This window comes from Leptodactylus fuscus, chromosome 3, assembly GCF_031893055.1.
Source record: "Leptodactylus fuscus isolate aLepFus1 chromosome 3, aLepFus1.hap2, whole genome shotgun sequence".
Taxonomy (NCBI): Eukaryota; Metazoa; Chordata; class Amphibia; order Anura; family Leptodactylidae; genus Leptodactylus; species Leptodactylus fuscus.
In genome coordinates this window covers 97,790,894-97,810,315 of record NC_134267.1, presented here as the reverse complement: position 1 = coordinate 97,810,315, position 19,422 = coordinate 97,790,894, and the positions used below count along the sequence as shown (strand labels likewise).

Here is a 19,422-nt window from a genome sequence, read left to right as displayed (position 1 = left end):
TATATCACATGACCATGGATTGAAAGTAAACAGAATGAATGAAAGCAAGCAGAGATCTAGGAGAAAAAGCACAAGGAATTGATACAGAAAGTATACTGGTCTGAAAACTGACAACCCCTTTATTCTTGTCATAATTGATGAATATGGAATTCATTCCCCATTTTAATTATTCTATTTTAATATATAGTAAATTTCAATGTGTTATTGTTAACATTCATACATCTGTTTTTTAGGCCTGCATTCTTGAAAGACAAATATTTGACTTCCTTGGCTACCAGTGGGCACCTATCTTGGCAAACTTTGTACATATCATTATTGTTATACTTGGAATATTTGGAACCATCCAATGTAGGACACGCTATATAACAGGAGTAAGTATGTCTGTTCATCTCTTTTGTCATCTTTAACATAGTTGTTTGAATTGGACAGTACCTTGTTGCTCATGTTGAATTCTAATGGCCAGGAACACGTGCCAACTAGGGTTGAGCGATCGGGATTGGAAAAGATCAGATTCCAATCGGCGATCAAGTAAATTTAACGATCGCAATTGGAATTCCGATCCCGATCTTTTTAGGCGGGATTGAGGTTGGAGGTTATTTCCCACAATGCTTTGCTACTGGCCAAGCATTGTGGGAAAAGTTAACAATGTTACCTACTAGAGATGAGTGAGTACTATTCGAAACTGTTGTTTCGAATGGCACAGTCCCATAGGAATGAATGGATGCGTCCATTCATTCTAATGGGAGCACGCTATTCGAAGTGGAAGTTTCGAATAGTACTCGCTTATCTCAAGACTAGCTCTAGTAGCTAACACTTACCTGCACAGATCGCTGCCGCTCCCCGCTGTTCTCGCTCCTCTTCTCGCCTCTTTTCGCCTCGCTGAATCCGCCTCCCAGGTTAGTGTTACTCACCTAGGAAGAAGGCAGGGCTTGTGGCTTAGGAGAGTGTGGGCGGGTACTGGGAGGGGAGACATGAGTGATGCATTCATGTCTCCCTGCCCTGTATTCTCCCACACTCTTCTAAGCCACAACAAGCCCTGCCTACTCCCAGCATCTCTAAAACTAGCCTAGGGAGGGGGGGCAGCGAGGTGAGAAGAGGCGAGAAGAGGAGCGAGAACAGGGGGGAGCAGCAGCAATCTGTGCAGGTAAGTGGACACCAGGGGGGACTTAAGTAGCCAGAGGATTTATTTTAATCACTACACAGCGTGGAGTCTAAAAATTAAAGCGTTCAATTTTTAGACTCCATGCTGTGTAATGAATAGGATCGTTCTTAAAATCCGATCTTCGATTATTAAAAAAATCCCATTGACTTGCATTGGGATCAGGATCGGGTTCGAATGGAAAATAATCGGAAATCGGATTTTAAAAATTATCCTGAAATTTCAAGATCGGCTCAACCCTAGTGCCAACTATTTCCATCAGACACCTTATCTTGAACTTTCTTAATAACACAAATTTCCTATGCATTAATAAATAGTTGCATATTAATATTGCCTGTTGCATTTATGGAAAGAATATGTAGCACAGTAGTCTATAAAATGCATTGGACAGAATCATGGCCAAAGCATTAGGAGATGCAATTTTAGCCTAGATTCACATGACCATGGTAGAAAATGGCCATGAAAAATGTATATTTCAGGGACAGCACGGTGGCTCAGTGGTTAGCGCTGGAGTCCTGGGTTTGAATCCTGCCAAGGGCAACATTTGCAAGGAGTTTGTATGTTTGCATGGATTTTCTCCCACACTCCAAAGACATACTGATAAGGAAAATGTACATTATGAGCCAATATGGGACTCATAATATACATAAAAAATGTATATTTGGGTGAAAAAAAAATAGGACATATGGTCCATTACAACAGACTCTCAAAAAATTGTTCATGTGAATAGCCCTCATTTGCATATAGTTAATTTAATGCAGCTTTGTGGCGGTTGTTAATAAAACAGGCATCATATGGACAATTTTTGCTTTTGTGCGAATGTAGGCTAAAAATAGAGTTTACAACTGTCCCAATAAAAAAGGCCTTCACTTGTGGGAAAAATACATAGCATTATAAATGTTTCACTTTGAGGCTAGGGCCCCATATTGCCTGCCACACAAATGTTTTACAGTTTCGGGAAAGTAGATGAGATTCTAGCTAATTCCAACCACAAATTGCAGAAAAAAATTCTCAGGGAAAATCTGCATTTTCAAAAATGTCAACATTTTGGAAAATCACAGCATGTAAATGATACTTTTTGAAATGCTGCTGTTTTCCATATAAGTGTAATAGGGGCACAAGGTCAGCAGAGGAAAACAGTTAAAATGCAATGAAAAATACTACAGAAAAAAACACAATGCGTTTCTGCTGTAGTTATACCACAATGTGTTTCTGCCACGGAACCTTTGAGTAATGTAATGTAAATAATATGTATTAGTCACTATATATAAACTTTATTGAGACAAGTTAAATAATTGGTCGAATGTTTAACACAACATTTTCATTGTCAGTACATATAATATACATCTACAGATACCTTTTTGTTTGTAAAAATATACGCATTAAGCAAAGAATGTATGTATGGATTTTAAGAATGAATGTTTGACTTGGAGATGTAATGAAGAATTTGCTGAAAGATGTAGATTTACTTAGTTACACAGATGCACAGATATAACAGATTAGTTGAAAAAATACAAAAAATGGGGTGCACTGAGCGGATCAGCAATTGAAGTGGGTATACCACGGCTAGATATAGCTAGATATATAGCAAGGTTCCTATGAGCGGCAGTTCTATTTATGTCCCCTAGGGCAGGGGAGCAGCAAAAATCAAACAATAAACCAATTTGGGTAAAACCAAAAAAATGTATATAGAACTGCGCTGAACCTGTATCAGTAAAAAACAGATTTTTATTGAAGACACTTAATAAAAAACATACACGACGCTGATAAGCCAGCGTTTCGGGGTGACCACCCCCTTTGTCAAGTGATACAAGGTAGAGCAAAGTTGAACCTGTGGTCCAATAATAAGCAGGTCTGCAGTGCTCAGTCTCGTGTCTGTCAATATTGATGGTTGATTGATAACAGATTAGTTGACAGTTAACTACACTGTGGCTCACATCTTCAACCTACTTTATTCAATGGCTTTTTCTGTTACGTAACAAGTTAGCGTCATGTTCAAGCAGATAGCTCCATGCCCTGTATAGCGGCCGACCACCATTACTGCAGCTCTGCTTCCATTGAAGTCAATTGCAGTTGAGTTCCAATTATGCCACGGGCCACTATAAAGCGCAAAGAACTATATGGTTCCTGCTCTGTGCACTGTATAGCACAGGGACTGGAAGCATCCCCAAATAGCTGATCTATGTCTGAGGTTAGCTGTTGCTCCTCACAATGATCCTATCCTAAGGTTTTGCTACTTCTGTTAAATTGAAAATCTAAAACCTAAAAATTAATGTTTAATTATATTATGCGATGAAGAATGAAGCATAAGAGGTATTTGGCTGATAATTGTAGAAGTTAATTACTTTTATTCCTAAATGGGGTTTTCTTGAAAACTATACGTATTAGGACAAGCAGAAATCCGATGAACATTGCAATTCCGATGTTACTGCTTGTTAAAGATTTTATCAGCCATCCATTTTACTTGTATTCACCACTGCAGGGAAAAGTGATTAGTACTGTTGCTTTGCTGCACTGGAGTCCTGAGTTCAAATCCAGCCACAGAAAACATCTCCAAGGAGTTTCTGTGGGTTTCCTCCAGGTACTTCATTTTCCTCCCATATTCCAAAGGCATAATCAATAATATATCAATAGAACAATATCTGTGAAGAACAGGATAGTGCTCTATAAGTAAGCAAATTAAACTGGTACATGCCACCATACAAATGAATAGGAAAGCCATACAGTGCAATGCATACTACATTATACAATCTTACTTAGGGACTACCTATTCTGGCTTTATAGGGGTCTCAAGCCCTATTATGGACATCTTATACTATAATAAAGAATATGACCATTGATTGTCTAATCAGGCTTCATATAAAACTGAGAAATGAGGCAATGTAACAATTATGTAACTACAGAAGACATCTAAGAGGGAGCCATTCACAGCCGTGTAAGTAATTCAGTTACTTATAAAACATGTAGTTGTTCATTACAAACTCATAAATCATTATGGTGGGCTGTCTGCATCAGCTTCAGCAATCCAAAAACATTTTAATGGCATAATCTTTAAAATTCATGCATGTGTAAGTAATGAGTGAAAAACGTGAGCTTTTGATTTACTACGCCTCTGCATAGTGATCACTTGTTAATGGAAACAATATATACAGCATCAAATAAAATTGTCAAAATGGCCATTCCCAGGCTTTTTCAGAATATTATAACCATTTATAAATCTATAGTAAGTGGGATGGCAAATCTATAAAATGTTCTATTAACGTGTCTAACTGCTCAAACTATCATCATCGTTGCATTATGTCAAACAACGTGTACTATAGACATATTTAATATGACACATGTTATTACGGCGTATTTATTTAAAATAGCTCTAAATGTGATTTATCAATGCTACAATGAAACATGCTGTTATTAGGCAGGCAGTTAATGGACATCAGTGTCAAAGCAGACAACTCTTACATTAAGCGCTCATGCAAATAAGCCTCAAGAAATTGGCATGGCATAATTAGCAATAGAATTATATGCCTGTTTTTATTACTAGTTTTTGTGTACGGGGGATATTGTCACTCCTTAGGGAGAGACCACCATATAGGTGTGTGGAGACTTGTTAAGCCTTTAGCACTCCACTTTGCAAGGAACTATGGGAAGAATATGCAAATCCACCTTCCATGATGTAATTAGGAAGACAGTTGCTGCCTCATTGTTGCAAACCAATAGAGGGCGCTCACTGGAACGTGCAAGCCTGTCTTAAGACAGGATTTCAGTGAAATAACCCAATAATGGCTGCTCCCTTTAGCTTCATGCCCGACCTTCCAAGAGGCCTTTGTTTAGCAATGACGCTGGGATTATTACCAGGTTATAGTCTCTCAATCGAGGACAGCTGTTTCGATCTGGTTGGATCTCATCAGCCCGATGTAGAGAGGAGTATAACCTGGTAGAGGTGAGAGGCTTAGACAGGGTTCGGGGGATATTGTCACTCCTTAGGGAGAGACCACCATATAGGTGTGTGGAGACTTGTTAAGCCTTTAGCACTCCACTTTGCAAGGAACTATGGGAAGAATATGCAAATCCACCTTCCATGATGTAATTAGGAAGACAGTTGCTGCCTCATTGTTGCAAACCAATAGAGGGCGCTCACTGGAACGTGCAAGCCTGTCTTAAGACAGGATTCCAGTGAAATAACCCAATAATGGCTGCTCCCTTTAGCCTCATGCCCGACCTTCCAAGAGGCCTTTGTTTAGCAATGACGCTGGGATTATTACCAGGTTATAGTCTCTCAATCGAGGACAGCTGTTTCGATCTGGTTGGCTCTCATCAGCCCGATGTAGAGAGGAGTATAACCTGGTAGAGGTGAGAGGCTTAGACAGGGTTCGGGGGATATTGTCACTCCTTAGGGAGAGACCACCATATAGGTGTGTGGAGACTTGTTAAGCCTTTAGCACTCCACTTTGCAAGGAACTATGGGAAGAATATGCAAATCCACCTTCCATGATGTAGTTTTTGTGTACTGAGACTGGTCAGAAACAAATGTTTCAATACACTGTAAAGTTACGTAAAGGATTATTCCCATTTGAGAGAATAATGGCATATCACTAGAATATACTATATACTGAGCATTTGGGGCAACCACTGATCACAAGCACCAGCTTGATAGTGAACTGCAGCACAACCCCATTCACTAAATAAGGCTCTGCTGGGGGGGTCCAATACACCTTCACACGTCACTGTCACGCTATATCCAGGTGATTGTCATAAGTTGTAATACATAAGTAATATATAATCAACAAATTGCATAATACGAGGCAACTCATAAAGGTTGGTGCAGATGGAGTGGCCTGTAGTAATAGTAAATGTGTTTAATGTGACATAAGATGGTGACATTGAAGTAAGAAAAGTTTTTTGCATGTTTGAATTTGCAAGAATGGGGCCTGTTGTGACAATACAGTGACACTGCCCCAGCAGAATAAATTTGGTAAATGTGCTCCACATTCACTTTGGGCGAAACAGTTCGAAACCATTGACTCAAGCCCTGTACAAGTATAGGATTATAAAGTCGACCGGAATGACTAGTATGGAACTACAGGTGCCACAAACCACAGGATGACCTAGTTTAGAAAAATGTCTACAGTGTAATCCATACAGATTACAACTTCTTAGAGACCTGATGCCCGAGGAAAACGCGAAATGCCATGACAATATTACAATAACTTGCAGTGTTCATTAGAAGAGTAGAAATTCACTGGCAGGCTGTTCAGGGATGGGTGTACCTTTCACCTCAATAAGAGGGCGTTTGCACTTGCGCCCCTGAGCACTCTGCGTCATTCGGCTGGGTTTCCATCATAAGCACTGGAGAAACTGCAATAGGGACGGCTTCCCAGCAGTCAGTTTTAAAACCCATTCATTTGAATGGATTTTAAAAGCAAGCCATTGGTGTCCGTATGCAGCCTCTCCATGGTTAAACTGTTGGTTTTTTTTGGCTGGACACAAAATCCTGCATGTCCTGCATGTTCCATGAATGCAGGAACTTTCTATGGTCTGGAAGGTGTCAGAAACCCAGTGATAATTTTTTATTGTGCACAGGTTATGAGGCAGGGAAACTACACGCATAAGGGTTGGTTCACACTAGTGCTTGTATTCCGTATGCAAGGAGTCCGCATGGAGACCCCCCCGGACGGAATGTGATCGCAATTGCAAGCAATGTGCTAGCAAAGCACATGGAACCCATAGACTATAATGGGCTCCGTGTGCTTGACGCGCACTGCTCGCACTAATGATTTGTGCGGGCAGTGCTCGGTAAGCACAGGGAGCCCATTATAGTCTATGGGCTCCGTGTGCTTAACTGCACAGCGCTTGCATTAGCATTGGTATTCCGTTCGGGGGGGGTCTCCATGCGGACTCCTTGCGGACGGAATACAAGCGCCAGTATGAACCAACCCTAACAAGGTAATCCCACCTCAGTAAGGAAATCACGACTGCATTTTAGAGTATAGAAAGAACTTGCTTTCATGGTCATATCCATTGGCAACCGATCGAACCAACAAACTGTCACTACTAAGATAGTTAGACAAAATCTTTAAAACTCTGCAAAATTGTTAAGTATATTTACAAAATTGGTTAACTTTTAATTATCTACAAATCTAAATATTGTTATATTCATGAGACTACCCCTTTAACTGCTCTTCCAAAGCATATATATATAATGTGTTCACAAGAGCCCAAAGTCATAGCCTTGCACTTTATATAGAAAATGTACACTGTTTGCAATTGTTTTCCTGATATTTGATGTATCAATCCGGACTACCTTTGTGCTCTATCATTTTTACAGCCCAATGCACAAAGGCACAATCAAAGTCATAATAATACAGTCAAGTCATAAGAACACAAGGGTAACAAAAATAAGAAAAGCCTCTGTTGGGAGATGTATTTATTTTCTATATATGTGTGTACCTCAATGGACATTGCTTGTGATAATCTGATCTATTCGCTAACTCTATAATAATTAAAACTTTGTCTGTGCTTTTGACCTCTTCATTGCAAATGTCATGAAGATAATTAGAATTTTGTTTTCATCCAAGTGTACTGGTGATACATTTAGGTTGAAACAATGTTAAAGATTGCACATCTGTTTGTTAGCTTGAGGCACTGGCTTTGTGTTCTGGTTATATTTAGTAGGAAACATTTTTATTGGTCTCTACGGAAATCTTTTTACATCTGGCATTTTCAGGAACACCTTATACGAAAAGAGCACAAGACAGTTTTTCTTAAATTGTCCTTGGTGTGTCATATTAGTCTGCTTTGCCACTTAATTCCTGCTGTAAGAACCAACTGATAGCTCCTCTACTGCAGGGTCTGCTCTGTGTGCTCTCCATGTTCACTGCTACCTACAATGAAAAATGACTGTGGGCTTTCTGTAAGCAGCAGTTTCACTAAGAAGGGATTACTTTCTTAAATAAATGTCATACTGCAGGTTTCTAGCTGTGTGACCAATATATGTATTTAAAGGTCTGTAGCGCCACTGCACATCATAAAGCAGGTAATAGAAAAATATCTGTAAATTTCATTTTTTTTTTTTCATTTTATTAAAAGAATAAAACGGGAGGTGGTGGGCGCTCCATCAATGGAAATCTTCAAGCGGAATCTGGATAAACATATAGCTGAGATGATTTAGGAAAACCTGCACTCGCAGGGGGTTGGACCCGATGGCCCTTGAGGTCCCTTCCAACTCTACCATAAAAAAAAAAAAAAAATATTTTGCCTGCACAATGATGATTGCAATCCCATGAAAAATATAGACACCAGACAAATTCCAAACAAATTTCATCCTCTATGAATTATACAGTTTTACATAAAATACATATTAATAATAAAAAAAATCAGGTTTTTGGTGAACAACAACACAAAATTCCTCCATGTCATTATTTATTTAACAAAAATGAAACCAAAATAGAAAAAAAAATGTGAAAAATTAAGTAAAGTTCATGAGTCAATAGCTTGCTGAACCACTTTTAGCAGTAAACTGGAAGTCATCAGTTTTTGTATGACATATTTATTAGTTGAACATTATGACATTAGTTTATGAGTCTATCACATCATTATGGAGGAATTTTGGCCTACTCTTCTTTACAACATTGCTTCAGTTCACTTGTGGCTTGTGGGTATGTGTTTATGGACAGGTCTACCCACCGCATTTTAATTGGGTTGAGGTCTGGATTTTTTGGACATTGGAATAACCTTGATTTTTTTTTCTTTTCCAGCTTTCTGATGTATATTTATGGTGTACATTATCATTTGCATGACTCAATTTCAGACAAAGTCTAACATCTGGTTAGATAGATTCACATTTGAGTCTAAAAAACTTATACAGAAGAGTCTATGGTCAACCTCTATCACAAAGTGCCCAGATCCTGTTACTGCAAAACAAACCCAATTCATCAACCCTTCATCACCATGTATGACATTTATGTGCTAATATGTTATATTTGGTTTTAACAAACATGGCACTGTGCATTATAGCCAAACATCTCTATTTGGGTCTCATATGTCAAAAGGACATTGTCAGTGGCATAACTAGGAATGGCGGGGCCCCGTGGCGAACTTTTTACATGGGGCCCCCCATCCCAACTGACGCCGAAGACCTCGAACGACCCCCTCCTCCGCACTCTATTATGTCCCTTAGTAAACCCAGCACACAGTATTATTATCCCCCATAGTGGCCCCTGCACACAGTATTATCCCCAATAATGTCCCCTGCACACAATATTAATCCCAATAGTGGCCCCTGCACACAGTATTAACCCCAATAGTGGCCCCTGCACACAGTATTAACCCCAATAGTGGCCCCTGCACACAGTATTAACCCCAATAGTGGCCCCTGCACACAGTATTAACCCCAATAGTGGCCCCTGCACACAGTATTAACCCCAATAGTGGCCCCTGCACACAGTATTAACCCCAATAGTGGCCCCTGCACACAGTATTAACCCCAATAGTGGCCGCTGCACACAGAATTATGTCCCATAGTGGCCCCTGCACACAGTATTAACCCCAATAGTGGCCCCTGCACACAGTATTAACCCCAATAGTGGCCCCTGCACACAGTATTAACCCCAATAGTGGCCGCTGCACACAGTATTATGTCCCATAGTGGCCCCTGCACACAGTATTAACCCCAATAGTGGGCCCTGCTCACACTATTATGTCCCTCTGTGGACACCCATAAACAATTATTATACTCTGGGGTCTTTTCAGACCCCAGAGTATAATAATCGGAGACCCGGGGAATAAGAACATTAAAATAAAACACAGTTGCTTACCTGTCTCCCAGCTCCTATGCTGTCGCCCACGCTCACGTCCTTCTTTAATGATGTTGGACGTCACATGACCCGAGAAGCATGCCGGGTTCATGTGACGTCAGAGACGTCAGAAAAAGTAGGACGGAGGCCTGGCAGGATCGCGGAGAGGTAAGTAACAGTTTTTTTTATGTTTCTTACCTCTCCGGTCCGCCGATCATTATACTCGGGGCAGGTCTACAAAGACCCCCAAGTATAATGATAGCCTTTGTGGGGCCCACGGTGTCACTTGCCGATCCCGGCCCAGCCAGGATCGGCAAGTGAATAGGGCCCGTAACAGCCTATTGAAAAAAACCCGCAGCGGTAGTGGCTGTCACCGGGCCCCCTAATGGCCCGGGCCCTGTGGCAGCCGCCTCCGCTGCCTCTGCGGTAGTTACGCCACTGGACATTGTGTTAGAAGGATTGCTGTTCTAATTCATGCTGCCATGTTCATTTTTTCAGAAAGAAAAGATTTTACCTTTGCAACCATTTCTATTAAGCCATACTTGCTCAGTCGTCTTCCAATAGTATTGTTATGAACTTAAACATGTAACATACTAGATGGGGCCTGTGAAATCTTAGAGGCAGCACTTGGATTTCTTTTTCTTGCAATTTATGTGATTATTGGTGATCTTGGTGTGAAATTTCAGGGACATCCACTCCTGGGAAGATTGTAAATTGTCTTTAATGTTTTCAGCTTGTGAATAGTCTTTGTCAAAGAGGAGCGAAGAGTGTCCGATCGAGTACATGTTCGATCGGATATCAGGCTGTTCGAGATGTTCGATTCCAGTCAGTGGTGAACCTAGCCTCTCTGCTGCCTGAGGCGGACGATCAAAAGACGCCCCCCCCCCTTCCCCGTCTGCAGTAATACTCACAGGAGACGTCTCCACACATTTCCAGTCTCTTCCCTTTGGACCGCCATGACCACTTCTTTCAGCTGTGACTTGACTCTGTAAAGTTTGAAACATAGACATCTTTGACACCTCAATTCTCCATGCACCCATCCCCCATTATATGTATATATATATATATATATATATATATATACACATATATCCCACAGCGGCCCATGTAGCCTATATTATGCCCCACAGTGGCACAATAGAGGTTGCAGGGGGGCTGCTGTGGGGCATAATAGAGGTTACGGGGCCACAGTGGACCCTCCAAGCTCTATTATGCCCCACAGTTGCACACCCATGAACTATTATTATACTCAGGGGTCTTTTCAGACCCCCGAGTATAATAATCGGAGCCCCAGGGGAGATGAGGGAACATAATAAACACTGTTACTCACCTCTCCGGGACCCGATGTTAAAGAGGACCTTTCATGGGTTTGGGCAAAGGCAGTTCTATATACTGCTGGAAAGCTGACAGTGCGCTGAATTCAGCGCACTGTCGGCTTTCCCGATCTGTGCCCCAGGTGAAGACCTATTGGTGCCGGTACCGTAACTCTTCACAGTCAGAAGGGCGTTCCTGACAGTCTGTCAGGAACGTCCTTCTTCCCAGCAGCGCCTATAGTGCTGTGCTGTGTGAGCCCCCTCCCTCTGCTCACAGTACTCGTCCATAGAAGAGCACTATCAGGAGGGGAGGGAGCGATCCTCCCTGCTCACACAGTACAGTGATATAGGCGCTGCTGGGAAGAAGGACATTCCTGACTGACTGTCAGAAACGCCCTTCTGACTGTGAAGAGCTACGGTAACGGCACCAATAGCTCTTCACCCGGGGCACAGATCGGGAAAGCCGACAGTGCGCTGAATTCAGCGCACTGTCAGCTTTCCAGCGGTATATAAAACTGCCTGTGCCCAAACCCATGAAAGGTCCTCTTTAATGCTAGCAGGCTTTGGGCCTAAATGGTAATGCCCAGACATCACGTGGTCTGGGATATTACCATATAGGCCCGAAGCCTGCCCTAGCAGTATCATACAGGCCAAAGCCTGTGTTAGTAGTAACAGGCTATTACTACTAGCACAGGCTTCGGGCCTATATGGTACTGCTAGGGCAGGCTTTGGGCCTATATGGTAATATTCCAGACCACGTGACATCTGGGCATTACCATATAGGCCCAAAGCCTACTAGGAGTAACATCGGATCCCGGAGAGGTAAGTAACATTGTTTATTATGTTCCCTCACCTCCCCTGGGGCTCCGATTATTATACTCGGAGGTCTGAAAAGACCCCCGGGTATAATAATGGCGGTAGTGGGATCGCGGCCTACTCACTGCCGGTCTCCACGGCCTATAGTACAAGTGGAAGCGGGGGCGGCAGTGAGCAGGTCTGGGGAGGTAGGTAAATAGGCAGCTACCTGCTGGAGATACTCCAGCAGGTAGCGGCCTATTATAAAACAAAAAAAGAAGTTTTTATACTTAACGATCTTGTTGTTGCTCCCGCCGCCTCCGCGATCCTCTTCTCATGCAGGCTCACGTCTGCGTAGGCGGCGTCACTAGGCAGCCTATGCACGCTGATACATACTCAGACGTCTAGGTATCAGCGAGCGTCATCACGTGATGACACCACCCACGCTGATACCTAGACGTCTGAGTACGTATAAGCGTGCGTAGGCGGCCTAGTGATGCCGCCTACGCAGATACGTAGACGTCTGAACCAGCGCAGAGAGAAGCAGCTCTCCTGCGCTGGTTCAAAGTAAAAAAAAAAAAAGTCGCCCGTGCGCCGCCCCCCTCCCGTGCGCCGCCCGAGGCGGCCGTCTCACGTCGCCTCATTAGAGTTCCGTTTCTGATTCTAGTCGAACACCAGGTGGAAAACGCACTAAAAATTTTATTCCCCTCCTACCTTCCCTGGTGCTTTTTTTGCACCAATAACTGCGCAGGGGAGGTGGGACAGGAAATACGACAACAAAGGCATCGAAAAAAGCTGACAGGGATCCCGACCAGATAGAGCCCCAAAGAGCTGGGTGAGTGACATTCCCACCTAAATAAAGGTAATCCCTAGCTAACCCTGCCTGTTAGGGATCGAAAAAAAATCTGAAAAAGTAATTGGCTGGCTAAATCAGGTGACCACCAATTTATACCAATAGTGGATTTAATATCAATGACTAGATGTCAATGACTGTATATTATGGTAGTTGGCGGCTATTAAGGTATTGCTATAGCTGCTGACTGATACAGTCAGACACCCGTAACAGCTATGAATCGGGCATATGTTGTACAAATTTAGCTGCAGATCGGGACCATTAGAGCACCTTGATCCTGTATGTAGCAGCTTTAGTTGTCCGAGACATGTTATTCAGCTTGCTGCCATCATAGTCAGCTGACATACTATTCCACTGCCACCTTAGCTGCTTTAGAATTGCAGGCAGGGTATTTGTTAGGAGCAGGTGACATTCATGTTAGGGATGAACAACAACTATTAGATTGATACATACTTACCACTGACATATATCGGCCTCCATACCTCTGCACCGATAGATTTATAGATATATACTATATTTATATAGTTTGGTACCCTATTTTCATCATTAGGAACATGGAATACCAACATTACACAACTCAGTAGTGGCTGGAAAAAGAGATAGGTGCACACTTCCTATTTCTACTAGGGGCTATATAGGGCCCTGCGACCCTTTACTTTTTTAAATATATTTAATAAAAGTTAAGTTTTATTTATCTTTTTTCAATGGGGGGCACTCAAATGAACATGGTGCTCTTTCAACACTGAGCCCTATCATAGTTCTAGGTAAAAACTAAGGGACACAAGTAGGGAATGTCTAAAATCAGGAAACAGACCATAATAAATAGAGAAATTACTATCCACCTTGGAGCAAGCTGAGCATGACTTATTTTGCACTGAAATATTATGTATCTGAAAAATGTAAATTTTACTTTTATAGCTTTCGCTATTAGAGATAAGCGAACACTAAAATGTTCGGGGTTCGAAATCCGATTCAAACAGCCGCACACTGTTCGACTGTTCGAACGGGTTTCGAACCCCATTATAGTCTATGGGGGGAAATGCTCGTTTCAGGGGTACACAACATTCGATCAAATTCTACTTACCAAGTCCATGGATTCTTCTCCCTGCGCAGCATCCCCGCGTTCTCTTCCGGCCTTGATTTCACTCTGCTAGGCATCGGGCCTGGGAAGAGCCGACTGCGCATGCCCGCACTACAAGCAGACATGCACTACAAGCAGACATGCGCAGTCGACTCTGCCCAGGCCCGATGCCTGGCAGAGTGAATTCAGAGCCGGAAGAGGACGCGGGGACGCTGCGCAGGGAGAAGACTTCTAAAGGTAAGAGAAGAACCAGCGTTGATTGGCAATTTATAGCATTCTGCCAATCAACGCTGGTTCTGCATCGAATCTTAACTTCGAACAGGTAGTACTACTCGATCGAGCACTACTCGCTCATCTCTATTCGCTATGCATTCATTTTTTTGCATAGCATCTTTGTGGCCAAAATGATGAAATGATAAAAATTTCTCGAAGGGTGCAGTATTCAAAATGATATCAGTTCTTTGTACTTTACACTGCACTGGCACCATAAATGGACCACAACTCCTGAAAATGATTCCACCAAAATCTGCCCTCCAAAACCCTAATGGCTCCCCTCCCCATTAGTGTCCTGTTATGTGCCCAAACAGCAGTTTTCATCCACTTTTGGGGTACACCTATACTGAGAAAAAAAATTGTGTAACAAATCATGGTGTCATCTTTCTCCTACCAAACCTTGTGAAAATTTTGATCCAAAGCATAATTTTATTGTAGAAATGTAACATATCTTAAAAGGTGTAGTTTCCAAAGTTGGTTAACTTTTACGTTTGGTATTTTTCTTTGTTCAGGCACTTTAGGTGCTCTTTAACGACGATATGGCACTTGAAAACTACTCCAACAAAATCTGCTCTCCAAAAGCCAAATTGTACTGTTTCCATTCTGAGTGTGCTTGAGCAGAAATTGACAACCAGATCTGGGGTGTTTTTATATTCAGAGGAAAATGAATAACAAATTTTCTCATATCACTCCTTGTGGAAAAGAAAAAAATGAGGCTAAAGCTATGTTTTAGTTCCAAGAAATATATTTTTTTCCATTTTCATGACCTAATGTTGATAAATTGTATAAAACATCTGTGGGTCAAAATACTCACTACAACCACTGCAAAGTTCCTTGAGAGGTGTAATTGCAATAAGTGGATCACTTTTGTGAGTTTCCATTCTATTGGTATTTTAGGAGCATTGCAAAAGTTGCTTTAAGATTACCATGCTGACCTGTGAAGTTTCTGCAGTGTTCAGGGCTTTCCTAGGCTTATCCAATTAGCAGCTGAACAGGCATTTTTTAATTTCATCTCAATTTTCTTAGAATTGCTATGAAACTCTTAGGCTAAGGCCCCCCCCCCCCCCCCAGTGGGTCTGATCACTAATGCAAAGCAAGACAATGCTAATGCATTGCAAAAACCCTGCTCTTCTATCACAGGCTACATAGAGTAGCCTGCAATAGAATCCAGTGAATGACAGGCTGCCCGCTTCACAAGGCTCCCTGCTGCCATAACAATGTGATCCTGGCCCCGAAGCTTGCTCTGGGTGTCAATCACCGGTAAAATGGCAGCGCCCATGTGCCACGGGAAAAATGGTGCCTAAGTCAGCTTTGACCAAGCTGACAGAGGCACTGGAGTGTTTAATTCCCCCGATTAGTGCGGGCACCAACTGGGGGCATTAGCGCTGGGTGTCTACTGTATAAAACAGTAGACACCCGGAGGCTATGACAGTTGCCCGGCTCCCGGGCGGCCGCCATAGTTAAACACCTGGTGGATGTCGAGAAGGGGTTAATAATCCAATTGTAATTTTAAGCCTTGATGCTTATATGCGATTGTCTGGAACAGCCCTAGACAGTAAGTCATTGTTGTGTCTCTAGCTAGAAAAATGCCATTTTCAATTTTGTTGTCTATACAGATATCAAAGTCTAAACAGAAAATTGGATGCACATGTCTTTTGAGTGACACTACTAAGAAGGAAGCTACTTTTCCACTGACACTGGAGACAAGCATAACGATATGCATTCTCATGATAGAAAACGTTAAAGCTGTGCAGAATGTTATTCCAAATTCTACATTTGTGGTTTAGCTGTTATCTATTTTATTTCTTTGAACTCAGAATAAAGAAATTACTGTCTGTTTAGCAGCCAGTGAAGCTGCAGTATATCTGTATATACACATTACTAAATTCTAGATATGAAGTATGTATAACTACAGTATATGCTTCGTCACTGACTGTCAGATACTGTATGCAGCTCAAGTCCATTCAATTTTGCATCAGGATGATCAGACTGACCATTGATTTAATATGATCTGTACTGTTAATACTTTCTGGATCATTTAATATGCATTGCAGTGTTCCGGTCATTTCAAGGCTATTTTAGTCTTATTACAACGACCTTCATGCAGAAACAGGCTCTAATGCTTAGTTTCCCTGTTGATCAATCCAGCTAGAAAGCCACTTACCAATGCATTTGCTTTGAGGCCAATGGGAACTTAACATTTGTTTTCTCTCCATCTAAAGATCAAATAGGGATTAGCGTTCAGTCATAATGTGAGCCTAGCGTGATGAGTTGGTTAGCCATCCAGAAAATGTACTGTCTGGTGAAGCTGACTGCAAAGATATCTTAATTCTTGTATAGCAAAATTGTCAGAGACAACTGACATTTATTCTTTACAATTTCACGAGGGATTTGTTGGTACACATACTGTAGATTCATAATCCTGTAGCTGAATAGGTCTGCCAACCCAACATTTCAATAATTTACTGTGTTTAAGGGTTAAAATATTTCAAACACCTGACACAAGTCATATTTTCTGGTGATTCTTTTCAATAAAGTTTTGTGAAACTAGAATATATCAAACAGAGTTTACAGGTGTAAGTAAGCCTGACGTGGTGGCCTTGCTGGTAACTGTTGCTTTTCATGTCAAATTTTCTTACAGGCCCTCGGTCAGTACACATGCAATTACACGTGTGCATATTCCTTTGCGGCTGCTGCGACAGGACACCATTGCAGTGCATGGCATCCCGTCGTGGCTTTCCACTCCGGATTAGGCCCAAATGAATGGGCCTAGTCCGGAGGGTGCTGTCGCGAGGCGGACACCGCAGCTGATTCAGCTGCGGAATCCGCATGAAGAAAGGGCAGCTTGTTTCTTTTTTCCGCTAGCGGCAACATGCTGCTAGTGGAAAAAAGAACGTTAGCAGTCTACATAGCCCACCATTGTGAGGGGGCGGATTATTACGTGGATTCCACACCAAAATCGGCCCCCTCTTGCCCCGTGTGAATGGGATCTGTGGTGATGCTATTGGGTCCCAAGGGGTTGTCCTGCTATGTTGTCTACAGTTTTATGGTGTTTCGGGGTAGGTCCTGGTATTTAGTCCTACTTAACATCCGCTAATGGGGAAATTCTGAGCATGTCTCGACCCTGGCACTATTCATCAGTAGAGGTATTCAGTACAAAGTTTTGGTTCTGCAAGTTTGGGGTATGGTGACATGGAGCTGCCTGTTACATACCTCCCAACTTAAAAGGACAGAAAGAGGAACAAAATGTGTGGTGCGCATAGTGTGATGTGAGACAAATTTAGCTCCACCCATTCTAAATTAACTATGCCTATTCCTATTGATTTCTCTTTGTACTCCTCACACAGTATAATGCTCCTACAGTCACCCTAATATTATATGCTCCCACATTATAATATTCTCCTCAAATAAACCACACTGTATAAAATCTCCCTCCAGCTGCCCAATTTAATGTCACACTCCAGCTGCTCAATAGTGTAATTTCCCCTCCAACTGCCCCAATTTAAACTGGGGGCAACTAAAGGGGGAAATTAAACTGGGGCAGCTGGAGAGGGACATTGAACTAGGGCAACTTGAAGGGGACATTAAACCGTAGGGGCAACTAGAGGGGAACATTAATGTCCCCCTCCAGCTGCCCCATTTAATGTCTTCCTCCAGTTGTCCCCATTTTAATGTTCTCCTCCAGCTACTCCCATGTTTAATGTCCCCCTCCAGTTTCTCCCAGTTTAATGACCCCCTCCAGCTATCTCCCAGCATGTTGTGCCCACTTCTTATCACTGTGTTATCAGAGACACACAAACCAAAAGTGGGTTATCTCAAAAGTTGTATATGTGGACATAAACTGTTGCTTGGGCATACATCAGGGCTCAGAAGAGAAGTAGAATTGCATTTTTTAGCTTTTAGAGTAAAGATTTAGGGGGACGTTTTGGAGCACAGTTTGGTTGTTGGACTTTATGCCACTTTTGCAGAGCCACTGAATTGCCAGTAAAGTGGAATCCGCAGACATGTGACCCCATTTTGGAAAATACACCACTGAAAGGATTTATTAGGTGGTGTAGTGAGCATTTTTAACTCTTTAGCATTACATTCATTTAATTTCAATAAATGATTGTGCAGCTGATAAATGGGAAAATTGCAATTTTTCCATAGATACCATATTTCAGTGCTTGATATTTTGCACACACACTCCAAACACTTTTAAGCGGGTATCCTGGGCACAACAACTTTTGGAGCACTCATTTCTGATACAAGCTAATTACAACATATTGCGCATTGAAATAACGTATTCCTGGAAAATTTGCCAGTTTCTCCTTTTAGCATTGGCTGCATATTCATTTCTGAAAAATAAATTATAGCAGCATTTAGAGGCATTTGAAGCAGGATTTAGATGTTTGGTATCTGGATGACATGTCAAGTTTGCAGAGCCTCTAAGGTATCAGAAAAGTGGGCCTACGTGCACAGCTTCCTAAACACAACTCACAGCATTATTACTCACAAGTGCTTTGCCAAGAAGCAGAGAGCCATTTGAGTCTTGACTGCCCTCATATGTACACCTCAGGATTGCAAGGAATTAACCCCACTCATCCCAACTACCTGAAGTGGCTGAATAGAGTAGAGACAGGGTTTTGGTAAATCCTACAGCAATGAACACACCTTTTCTTGCTACAAGCTTTCCAAGGTGCTTTTAGAACCTGGGAGAAACATATACTCCTTCCACCACTTTTCCTCTTGATCGGTCACAACCTAGAATACACATGTATTGCAGTCTATAAAGGAAGTCAGCCTATGCAGAAGCATAGGTGGACTTCCTCCCATCTCAGCAGGATGAACCAGGTACTGAGTGTGCTGAGAGCCCTGAGTCACTGATCAGATCCTGTGCAGCCAAAAGTACATATTGGCACACCTGATTTCACCGCAGTGGGGATGATGGGTGGCATTATTACATTGGAATCCCTTTTTTTTAAACTCAAAAATTTTTATTGATAATTTTTACAAGGAGAAAAGAAAAGACAATTACAAGCCACCGGGCGAACACATGCCCTGTGAGCAGAAAAGCATATAGTGCAACACAATATCGAAGCACAGAAAAAGAAAAACAACATAGGAAAAACAATAAGAAGCTTTCAGGAAGACCCGGAAGAACCGGAATAAGGGAG

At 42.0% G+C, this 19,422-nt stretch overlaps 1 protein-coding gene across 1 annotated transcript in view; it reads left to right on the top strand.

Annotated features, from left to right (window-relative positions):
* The window catches only part of NKAIN2 (sodium/potassium transporting ATPase interacting 2), a 624,215-nt gene that overhangs the window by 243,307 nt on the left and 361,486 nt on the right, over nucleotides 1–19,422 (top strand). The window contains exon 2 of the mRNA XM_075268078.1: nucleotides 234–371. Coding sequence (XP_075124179.1) covers nucleotides 234–371 — 138 coding nt within the window. The remainder of the gene's footprint in view (nucleotides 1–233; nucleotides 372–19,422) is intronic.